The sequence below is a fragment of the Electrophorus electricus genome, chromosome 9 (assembly GCF_041902795.1).
Source record: "Electrophorus electricus isolate QZ-2024a chromosome 9, ASM4190279v1, whole genome shotgun sequence".
Lineage (NCBI taxonomy): Eukaryota > Metazoa > Chordata > Actinopteri > Gymnotiformes > Gymnotidae > Electrophorus > Electrophorus electricus.
In genome coordinates, this window is record NC_137505.1 from 19,122,468 (window position 1) to 19,135,000 (window position 12,533).

Here is a 12,533-nt window from a genome sequence, read left to right on the forward strand (position 1 = left end):
GAGATGCAGTGCTCCGTGGAAGAGTTCTCTGTCTGTGCAGCAGAGGGCGGAACTTGGAATTTTCTTTGTGAACAAGAAAGTTGTGAACTTGCTACCAAATTAGAAATACGAAATGTTTATTGAACTTTTAAGGCTGTTCCTTTACTAAGAGCATAGCTCCGTGTGGGAGACGTCATTCTGAAATCTATAGATTAATATCTCATATTGAACTCTGAATGTTTACAAATCATGGTGCATCATTGGATGCAGTTATTGTTGATGTCTGGCAATGTGTTTTGTAATATGCCTCTTGGTCTCATATTTGACACAGCAGTATATACAATGCATATGTTTTGAGGTATTTTGGAAAAAGAGTTCTTTGGCAATCATTTGTCCAACAGTGTTAGATGGTCCTGCATTTCTGTGTTTGTTGTTAAATTATAGACAATGTTAAAGCACAAAGTTGTCACATAGACAAGGTGTCACATGTTTTCCTTGTTATGCATAGTGTAAATATTTGGAATCACTTTTTGGCATCAACCGATTTTTAACATTTCTCCCCCACACAGATACTGGCCAATAGCAGCCAAAGAAACTGTGTTCACGCTTCTAAAATGCAAGAAAAAAAATAATTTATTAAAGAAATATGTTTCTGACAAGAAGCTCTAGCATGGTGACAACTTGTTAGTGGCCTAATTAAGGAATAAAAAATCTGTTTGTTGCTGTCAACTCTCCTCTTCAATAACTTAAAACAAAAAGGTCTAGCAATCATGTGCAATGCACTTTTACCTGGTGATTATTTATACTAATTCGTAACGGATGCAGAAATATTTTAATAGCATCACAACTCTTTCTGACTCTAAAATGGCTAGGATAAGACTGCAGATTCAAATCCTGAAATGAAGTTTTCATGCTTATACTGAAGAACTATAGTTTCTAAGTAAGGTATAAGATAGAGATAGAGCTAGTGTTGTGGTTCAGGGGTACCTTTGAGACACAAATACCCAGTTTACAGAACATTACAGTGAAAAATATAGGTACTGTTGAGTCCATCTATTCTGTTAGTAAAACTATAAATATGGCCTTTATTCCTCACTGCAACAGCTTCATGCTGTTGTACACTGCGATGTTTGCTTATATAAACTTTACTGATATGTGTTATATAATTAAGTCACTTTGACCAGTGAGCTTGTCAGTTGGCCTAATTCACTTCATATTACGTCTTTGAAGTAGGCTTGACTTTATAAACCTTTTCATTGAATAATTACCTGGATGTTTAGCATAAATGATATATGACGTTTTCATCCTCAGTACCCATTAGTTACATTTGCATATTTTCAAATGAAACAGATGCCCACTCTACTTCAGATTTACGGAGATTTATTTTTGTAATTGCATAATATTAATCTGTTACAGACTAACATAGTTGGTTTTTTTTCTATATCTGTCCAGATGTTCTCGTCGGCCAAGAAGAGATGGGGAGTTAACGATATATCCTCACGGTGCAATCAGTCTTAGAAGAATTATTGACATCTCTATTTGTGTTTCCCAGGTTGAGCAGTATTGGTCTCAAGGCGATAGACTGCCTTCGACCCTCAGAGGACAAGACCGTCGTCTGCAGTCGTTTGATTAATTTTTTCGCCCGTCAATCACAATTTTTCATGGATTACGTCAATTTACGGCGCGTAATTCTACATCAACAATCCGAGAAACAAAACAGCCAGGCGCATCAGTGAGGAGAGCAGATGGTGCCTAATTGCCGTGGGGTTAACAGGGAGTCCATTTTACGGGTCCCTATGGGCTCTTGCGAAAATGCAGGTGTGATTGTTTTCGTTTGTCTTTTGCTTTAATCAGAATAAAAATCGGCGAGATTTGGAAACAAATTTCATTGGAATAACAGAGGGCAATTTAGCAGAGAAGCATCATAGAAAGTTGGCTGGTATTTGTATATTTATTTATTTGCCTTTAATTGCCTGCTTTTAAAACACTTGGAATATTCAGATAGTTTCAGGGCCTGTAAGTTGTAAACTGCAAGTACTCTAACAATCAGTATCGGTAAACCTGAAAAAGAAAGTCACTTGTAACATCCCTCAGAAAACTTAACAGGCCTTTTTACATCCCAGCAGCACCTGTGATTGATGAATCAAATATCATTCAAAATTGGAACAGGAAACATTTATAAATATTCTGTTGTGATTGCGAATTAAACTGAGATTTGAGACAAATGGGGCAGGTGTGGGAATTCTCCAATATGAGCTGTACCTACTCACACATAACACACACAGAATCAGACAGACACACACACACACACAGATTCACAACAATCAGGATGGAAGCCCATCTGCTCTGAATTGTGTGTTTATAAATTAAATTATGCAGTGCATATTGCACTTCTATTCTTGTGTTCTGTGTGTGTGTGTGTGTGTGTGTGTGTGTGTGTGTGTGTGTGTGTGTGTGTGTGCGTGCGTGCGTGTGCGTGTGTGTGTGTGTGTGTGTGTGTGTGTGTGTGTGTACATGCATGTGTAAAGGCAGTTATAGGAAAAGCTGGCTCTTGGTGTTGCATCATGACAGCATGTTGAGAATGAATCTGATATTATCCACCCAATATCTGCCCATGATTGCATCCAATGGGGAGAAGGACGGCTAGATTTTCCAGGGAAAGCAAAATCTGTTAGGTAAGTAGTTACTGTTGATTACCTAGGCAGCTTAGGCCCTCTTACATGACAGGAACCAGATCTGTCTTGACAGACTTTGGATGAAGTGGCATGGCAGTGCTTCTGGTGATGCAGGGCTCGGCAAGATGTTTCTGCTCGCCATGGGTTTGTTCCCAACTGAATATGCAGAGAGCTGGCTCAGGTGGTCGGCGTGCCACCTCAGATTGTCAATTTAAAGGAGAATGTCTTGGAAATGGCAAGAGGAATGCGCCGGAAATAGGATCGGGTGTGACTTCCAAACGAGCTGTGTGGAGTGCCATACCTCTGTATAATGCTGCTCGCTCCTGTAACAAACTAATAAATTACAGTCCATCTCTCTGATAACAGGAGAGAGAGAGAGAGAGAGAGAGAGAGAGAGAGAGAGAGAGAGAGAGAGAGAACAAGAGAGAATGTGATTTAGATCCCAGATGTGACCCAGGGTTACCTAGCAACAGGTCAAATGCAGAAAGAATGGAGAGAGAGAGAGAGAGAGAGAGAGAGAGAGAGAGAGAGAGAGAGAGAGAGAGAGAGAGAGAGAGAGAGAGAGAGATGACCTCTATATCTAAATAGAGAGTTATAGATCATAAGATAGAATAAGAGTTACTTTGAAGAACTGAATCTATTGTGACATTTACAGGGTGTTATGCTGCTACTACTTTATTTATTCAGTATGAAAACGGCAGCCTGAATTCAGCCCTTTTTTAACATGTCAGATAAACTTATTCCATATTTGTATTTTTTCCACTCTTTTCGCCTCTTCTTTCCTGTTCTCTCAAGGGTTAATATGCCAGTTACGTCCGTATTAGCTGCCATGCCCCTTTATGGTAGAGTGTGCTGTGTACTGCCCCTGAGAAAGTACTAGCCAGTGACTCTCTGCACTAAGAGCACATTGGTGTTGAATGTACCCATTAAATTCAAAAGATCATTATTTATCCTAGTTTATTATGTGCCCTAAAAGTCTACTGAAACATTAACAGTATGATTATTTATTTGAAAATTTTAAAATTTGCAGTATACATTATATACAAATTTTATATGCTAACACAATTCATCGTTGCCTTCAGTCAGATAATTTGATCAAGACTTGAATGAAACTGTACAAGAAGCATTTGGTACTTTTATCTGAAGATAAGTCATGTTTCACAGGCTTTGAAGTTAAAAATAGCTTATGTGTCAATCTAGCCCACAGACAGATCATTCCTTGCTGATTTCCTGGTGTGCTTTGGGTCATTATTGTACTGAAACATCCACCTACAACCAAGGAGCAGCTTTCAGGCTGAGGCAAGCGGGCTTTGACCGGAGTGTGCTGGTCACGCTGTTGGGCACCTCTCTCTAAAACCAGACACAGGACTCCTTTTACTGCCAGAGCAGCCTGCATGCAGTATGCCACAATTCAGGAAGATCCTGGACGCACTCCTTAGGACCATGTTGTTCCTGCAGAGTTCTTTAGGCCTGCTGTGACTGCCTATTTCATCCCAGAGGTCATTTGGAATACTGCAATCACAGTCATGTCCATGCAACCAGATGGAGCTCGGAGGCATGTTTGTGACAAAGTGGATTTTCTTCTGGAAGCATGCATGTGAAAAGGGCAGTGTAACTATAAAGCGATGCACTTGGTAAGCTTAGCTTGCATTAATCAGTTGATCATTTGATGTTTACTGTTGTTGTTGTTGTTGTTGCTTATTGCCCAATGTTGTATGATCCTTCATGATCACATCTATAACAACAGCCACAAAGTTGCTGAGGTCATGCTTATCCATTCAAATTTTTGGTCTTACTAAACTTTTTGAATGTATGTGTGGTGTTAGATCCTAAGATGCAACCGCATGATTCATTATTTGGAGGAACAGACTATGTTTGGTAGCAAGACCTTTATGTTTGTTGTACTTAATAACGGCCACTAAATATATTTATGACGTGTATTAAATGTATTTATGAAAACATTTGGCAAAGCCTTTATGGCAGCTGGTCCAAATCATCCACAATCAACTTCTGCTGATCTGGTTTCTGTCATGTATCATACACTGTGAGGATGATGATCTATTGTTTATATTAATGTTTCTTCTTGCATAGATTGTACCACATTAGTGGTCAGATAGCTGAATGTTAGTCTCCTCTCCCTCTAGCTTCTACCAGTCAGAGGCCCAGAGGAATCTGATCAGATTCTAGCCACATAATTAGTCTGCTGGCACCAGCCTAACATCTAACATTTGGAGGCTTGGTGAAACATCTAATATTTGGAGGCTTGGTATAACATCTGACATTTGGAAGCTTGGTAAAACATCTAACATTTGAAGGCTTTGTGACTGCAACATGCAGCCCAACAACAGTGGGCCCATTGGAGTGTCCTAAACATAGTCTGTTATTTCTTTCATTCATAGCCAGTTAAGCAAGCCTACTGTATATCTTTTCAATATTTTACCACTCTAAATCTGAAATTGTCTGATTGTGAGAGTGTATTTGTGTGTGACTGAGTGAGTGGGGATGTGTTAAAGTGTTGTTTTTTCCAATGGACAATAAAATTCAAAACCTCAAGAGGGAGTTTGAGGTTTCATGCCCTGACATGCTCTCTCCCTCTCTCTCTCTCTCTCTCTCTCTCTCTCTCTCTCTCTCTCTCATTCTCCTAAACTTCATGCCAGGTTTCACTTTATATTCTGTGATCAGCTAATTTACACCTAACCCCTCTCCCTAGGTATTATCCCAGGCATTATCACCACGGCGACCTGGCCTCAGAGATCAAAAGAAAACAAATGACTAAGACACACACACACACACACACACACACACACACGCACGTGCACATACACACATGCACACACACGTTAGATTGCAGCATATGGTTTGAAGATACTAAGGCACTTCCCCAAGGACCTTTCAACAGGAAGAAAGATTTTTGTGTGTTGCCTTACTGGAATTAGAGCTGTCTGCTCCCACTAAATGTGTAGATGCATGTTCTTGGAAACAGACAATTTTAAAACACAATGAGTCAAAGAAAGGCTTTATTCATCTCATCTAGCTAATATACATGCAAGCAGCATATTGTCATAGGCACATTATTGCAATGAATGCTAGGGTATGGTGAAATGAGACAGAGAGCGAGCGAGCGAGAGAGAGAGAGAGAGAGAGAGAGAGAGAGAGAGAGAGAGAGAGAGAAGCTAATTTAAAGGAAAAATCCATCATCATGGGGCCTGTCACTTTTCATTAGGGAGTGGCTATGGTGGTCTGGGAGAGGCCTGGGCTAGAGGGGTTTTTTGGGAGGAGTGGTAGGGAGAAAAGAGAGAGAGAGAGAGAGAGAGAGAGAGAGAGAGAGAGAGAGAGAGAGTCTATTGGTCTATTGGCAGCTGTGTAACAATGACAGAGCTCCTCAGGCCAAACAGCCGTCTCTCATACCCATGTGTCTATTTCACTCATCTCTTTCTCTATCACACACACACACACACACACACACACACACACACACACACACACACACACACACACACACACACACACACACACACATCTGACAAACATGATGGAAATGATATATGATGGGAATTATAGTGGCTACTCCTGGCTACTCCACACCAACAACACAGGGTGCAACTACTCACCAATAACACTAGTAAAGCATCATAATAAATTATAGTCATAATCATACATAGTAGATCATAATAAACAGTTCACATCGAGAACTGAAAGTTTGATTGTACTTGGTAATTTTATGTATTATGAAATGAATACACGAAAAGGGCACCATACTTTTCTAAAGCATTGCCTTTTAATTTAGTGTAGGACTTCTCAAGTGCTATCCATGGTCCTGAATATAATTTTGTATACCAGCGTTCAGATTGAGAGCGAGTTCTAGGGTGCTGTCTGTGGTACTGAGTTTACACCTGATAGACAGTTGTCTGTGTAGGACATTTTTTTAGGTTTCATGCATTCAAAATGAATTCAAAATTATTTTAAACGGGGCATCTCTATCTTAGAATAAAGACTTTCCAAATTATTTTATTATTCTCTGGAGCTTAATTAGCTCACCAAGAGTGTAAAGTTGTATGTTAATACTGGGAAATAACAAATAACACATTGTAATCAACATCTTAATCCATAAGGGTCTTAATAAGTAACAAGTGTAAATGCCTCACAAAAAGTGAGAATACTACACTCAGAAACGAGGACAGGAGGAGAAAATAACAAAGCGCAAGAGAATGTCTGTTAGAGCAAAACAGATGAAAAACAGATGGCCATCTATGGAGACTGCAAGGAAAAAAGGGATTATGCACAGATGTGTGTGTGTGTGTGTGTGTGTGTGTGTGTGTGTGTGTGTCTGCTAGAGAGAGACAGAGAGCAAATATATAGGCCTGTTTTTTAACAAAATATATCTGTATCCTCTGGTCTTTATTTTCATTAACACTCACATGAACACACAAATCTCAGAGCAGTGAAATAATTTGTGGGTTCCATCCTGTCGCCTTATATTACTTCTAGTATCTTGCTGTGAAAGAGATTGTGAGAGATAGAAAGGGAAAGATTCCAGTTCTCCCTTTGTCTCAGTTATTTACACCTCAAATATTGTTTATGGTAGAAAGCACTGACCAGTACCTTTCCTCTCACCGGAGCATGTACACACACACACACACACACACACACACACACACACACACACACACACACACACACACACACAGATGTAAGCACAAACACAAATGGAGTAGGACCCCCTGCCCACTGAAAACCTACTATTGTTACATCTTTACATATATTGGTATAGTTTTTGACTAAAGTTTGAATTGTGTATTCCAAATTAATTCTAAAAGCATACACACACACACACACACACACATGTCTCTGGGGGTCTTTCACAGGTGCAACATTGGCCCCTGGCACACAACTTTATACTGGCACTCATCATCACCATGACACACACAGATTCACACACACACACACACACACACACACACACACACACACACACACACACACCTCCTTGGCTCAGCTGATCTCCACCTGAGTCCACCACAGTAAGGGGAGGAAGAGGCTTCTGACCCAAACTCACTCTCCACAAGATAGGGTGAGAGAGAAGAAAATAGCTGTCTCCACCCCCCACACACACACCTCCTCACTCTCTATGCCTCTTTCAGTATATGTCTCACTCCTTCTTGCTGTCATGTTGTCTTCTGCGCTGTTCTTGCACGTAGTGTGTATCTATGGCCGTGTGCATGTGTTTGTGTGTGTGTGTGTGCGCGTGCAAGTGCTCGAGGGGGCCAGTTTAGCCCTCAGAGCTGAGCTCAGGTGTACTCCGCTGATGAGCTGCAGCTGGCCTTCCCTGGCGCAGTAATGGGTGCCGTCCAACGCTGGGGGTCACTCTTCACAGCTGTGGCTGGAGAACCCCAGCTCCTCCCTACTGTATCACCATTCCATTAGCAAGAGCTCCAAGCATCTTTCAAACTGGGCTGGAAAGGCTAATGATCCATCTGAGCCATATCAGTGCCCTCCGTAGTCATTTCAGAACAGTATTGCTTTAAAAGAAACTGAATCAGGATATGAATTGTGATGTGATAGTTGTTTTCCATGACCTATCACTTACACTAGTACGCCACTAAAGAAAGCAAGACAGAGAAAGAATTAGTTTACCAAACAGTCCAAAACTGCCATTGGATGGTACAACAAAAAAGGCCAAACCATTAAATATTCATGTGAAATCTGGACTCTAAGAAGACCACATATGTGGCATGTTGGTTGTACCATATGTTACACATCTGTGTGTTTGTGTGTGTGTGTGTGTGTTTGTGAGTGCACATGCATGTATGTGTGAATTTGGATTTGGTAAATGGTTGTGTGTCATGATCTAGCATGACAGGATGTATTTTCATTGATTTAGTACCTAAGATGAATTAAGCTCCAAAAGGGTCTTCCATCAGTCAGTCTGTCACAACAATGATCAATACACATGATCCAAAATCCACCCTTTCAACTAAGAGCAGAATCCACATTAAAAGCTCATATACACACATGGAAACACACATACACATACATGTCATGTTGGTGCATGCCAGATGTTAATATTGAACTATTCAGTAATATAAACAGCAAGCCTTATCTTTATTACTCCATAGTGTACAGTGTAGTGTAAGGTCTGTGGTCTGATGGGAACATTTTTGTGATACCTCTCTATCACCTTGACTTGCAAACTCATTTTGCACCCTATCATATTATCATGCAGACCCACATTTTGTATGTCCTTACCAGTATTGTCTGACCAGCTCTCCGTTTGCTTTTAGATCAGAATGTGACCTCCCTACAGTTTGTCTCTGTGTTAACGGCTTCTCTTTCCTTATTTCTTTTCTCTCTCTCTCTCTCTCTCTCTCTCTCTCTCTCTCTCTCTCTCTCTCTCTCTCTCTCTCTCTCTCTCTCTCACTCTTTCTCTGTCAGTCTCTACTTCCCCTTCTCACATCCATCCACTGAGCCAGGGTGAGGCACCAAGCCTGCATCCATCACCCCATCCACACATCCATCTTTCTATCCTTCCAGCACTATTAGCCAGATGCCCCCAGTGCACACGCACACACATACACACACACACACACACACACACACACACACACACACACACGCGCGCGCGCGAGCACACACATGCGCACACACACAGACACCCACCCATGCAAACACACACACACACCTAAATCAGTAAAATCTTTGACTTTTCCCCATAGCAATGCCCAGCAAGGAAAACATACCCCAGTTGGGGGGCAGGGGTGGATATCTCTGGACACCATATGTCCCTTTCTCACACGTGTTTCCCATCATGTGTGTGGACTTTATTATAAAGGGGAGGGAGTGAATGTGTGCTAATGTGTGGAGTATGTTGCTGACATACTAGAATATTCCTGTGAAGCAAAAACATTCCCTGTTTTCCCTCCCACTTGCTATGTAATTTCTTAATGTCTGTTTAGGCCTACTGCTGATTTACAAGTCCCACAAACATTCACCATTCACTTCTGTGAAATTCATAACTGCACAATTCATTATTCAATGTGGCAACAAAAAGCCGAATATGTTTGCAATTAATGAATGAAAAACGCATCACTCTGGGCCTGTCTTCTGCATTTCTGGTAATCCCTTATGAAAAGTGCAGTAATCACTGGACAATGAAATGTCACAATGGACCTCCTTGCCACACCCACCCACACAAATGAAAATCTATTTCTGAACCCAGTATTGTTTATGCTTTTCAGGAGCGCATTTTTGATCTATGGCAAATGTTGAAAAGGACACACAAAGCACAAAGTGGATGTTCTCCACTAGTAACTTTTATACTCATGAGAAACATGCTGATGGAGAAAAACACACAAGCGAACACACACTTTATCGAGTGGTTATCCATATCCTACCAGAAAGTGGCTTGCTTAGGCTGCTGAGCTTGCTAAAGTGAAGGTAATAGTAGATCTTCCCTATGGCTGTTCTTCTGTGGGAGCCACTGAAGAGACACACTCTGCCTACTTTACTGCACTTTCCTTTAGTCTTTTCGTTCTTGTGCTTTCTTTACAAGAGTTTAGTCCTATTAAAGTTACTCTCCTCATCAGGAACATCCAGGTCCACGAAACACACACACACACATACAAAATGCTATTTTCACTTTGTTACACAATTATATAATTCATTGCATTGAGCAGAATGTCTTCCCTAAATGTTGTCTAACTATTCTGCCAAGATGTAACTAAGGAGTGGATTTTTTTTTTTTATGTTTCTTTTCAATACCTTTTTAACCGGAATACCTCATCAAACGTAAACATGTATGTGACAAATAAACCAAACTTGAAACTTGAAACTTGAAACTTGAAACATACCCTTAGCTATTCAAACATCTCCATCACTGCGCAGCCGACAGCCACATTCGGTTAAACTGCTTGCGGAAGGTAAACTTGAGATTCACGCAATGCTTAATAACAGAATGGAACTCATATTCAAAGGCTTAAGTTGCCACTCATGTGGAATCGGTATTCAAAACAGCAATGCAACCATAATTCAGCATTTCCTATCCGAACCAATAGCCTGATACTCGTAAGGTTTATATTAGATTTTTAAGTATAGTGTGTTCAGTTGGTCGTAGATGAAGAGAAATCCTAACGTAGTTCAAGTGTAGTTTGATGTTATTAATGGTAGAGATCAGGAAAGCGTGGTTGTTGGAACTGCTTAACGTTGACCGTGGTGCTGAAATAGATCTCTGAGCTGGGGGGGGGGGGGTGCTTAAAAATATCTTTATGTTGTTTAAAAGTTAAAAGAACTCTAACAGATAACAGAAAGAAAAATAAATATATATATATATATATATATATATATATATATATATAGGACAGAGGGGAGTGAGCTGAGCATGTGTGCGTGTCTGACCAGTGAGATAGAGAAGGTGAGAGAGAGAAAAAGTGTGTGTGTGTGTGTGTGTGTGAGAGAGAGAGAGAGAGAGAGAGAGAGAGAGAGAGAGAGAGAGAGAGAGAGAGAGAGAGAGAGAGAGCGAGCATTCGCCAAATGTCTCTGTCGTCATTTCTCCGTCTCTTTATTGTCATCTCTCTAACCACCAACACCAAGAAGTCTGGCGCGCGCATGTGTTATTCTAAAGGCTGCCTCCAGCATTAAGTTGTCGCCTTAGACAGAAAAAGACCTGAACGCTACCGAGAGGACGCGCAGCGCAAATCAGCCTTACTCTCGTGGGCGTGTCTATTGTTTTCCACGTGAGGGTCAAGAGGCAGCACCTTTTGGGATTTTTTTTTTTTTTTTTTTTTTTTTTTTTTTTGCATCTCTAAACATGTTTTATAGCTGTCATTTCTAAACGCTGGGTCGGTTAATATAGTGTTTGATGCTGAAAATACCATCGCCCAAATATATCTTATCTTTGGCACAGACAACCGGAAACTTGGCAGTACAAAAGGGAAAGGCTAATTTAGAAAAATGGCAAAAAATGTAATTTTGAAAAGAATGGATTGAACGCTGAAGAAGACACCACTGACACACTAATAATTCATCAGATTTTCAACATTCTGTTCAAACTCGACATCAAAGGATAATCTGTGGAGAGAAAAGGTAAGTTTTAATATCGAAATAATATATCATGATCGAAATAGCCTACATTCACAAAAGTAGATATAGTCCATATTTTTATGGTGACGCAATTTTACCAAAAAGTGACAACAAGTCATATTTCAGGATAAATTACATATTTCATTTCTATGTAATCGGATAACAAAGTTTAGTTGTGAAAGTATTTAATGGTGTTGTTTTAAGAAACATCACTTGCGGCGTGATGCTCCACGAGACACACTTGTGTGCTACTTTTTGTCATTTGCACCAATAAGATAGTTTTGTTGTCAGACAGCGCGAGACAGCCATTCCCATAATCCAGGCTGTAATAACAGATGGTCTAGTACAGGTTTTGGCGCTCTGATTTTAATTGATTTCAATTCCGTACGGGGTGGTTGTGTATTTACAATCGTCATTATGAAGTTCAATGACACTATAAATTCTAAAACATAATGCAGTGCAACTAATAAATGGTGGGAAACCTCTTTTCTGCAAGTCACAGGAAAATTGTAATTGTAAAATTTGGATACATTTATTTTGGATAACGTGTATGGAAATGCAGATCACGCTGAATGAATCTATTATCACATAGCCTGTGATAAACCAAAGGAGATGTCTTCTTGACATGAAGTATATAAACTCACTTAATTAAATTAAACCAAACGAAACTAAAATAGGTGTCTTTCTTTCTTACTTTTTAATTAATTAAAAAAAAAAGTTATTTCCTTCCTTCCTTTCGTCATTTCTTAGGAGTGTTATACTACAGCATTCCGCATACCATATCCTGAAGATGATGCTGAGCCC

General features: G+C 40.1%; 1 protein-coding gene across 1 annotated transcript in view; it reads left to right on the forward strand.

Moving 5' to 3' along the window:
• Positions 1–11,243: 11,243 nt before the first annotated feature.
• nhlh2 (nescient helix loop helix 2) overlaps positions 11,244–12,533 on the forward strand; it is a 2,896-nt gene continuing 1,606 nt past the window's right edge. The window contains exons 1-2 of the mRNA XM_081720790.1: positions 11,244–11,732; positions 12,480–12,533. The exon at positions 12,480–12,533 is cut by the window's right edge and continues 1,606 nt beyond it. Coding sequence (XP_081576916.1) covers positions 12,520–12,533 — 14 coding nt within the window. The 5' untranslated portion in view covers positions 11,244–11,732; positions 12,480–12,519. The remainder of the gene's footprint in view (positions 11,733–12,479) is intronic.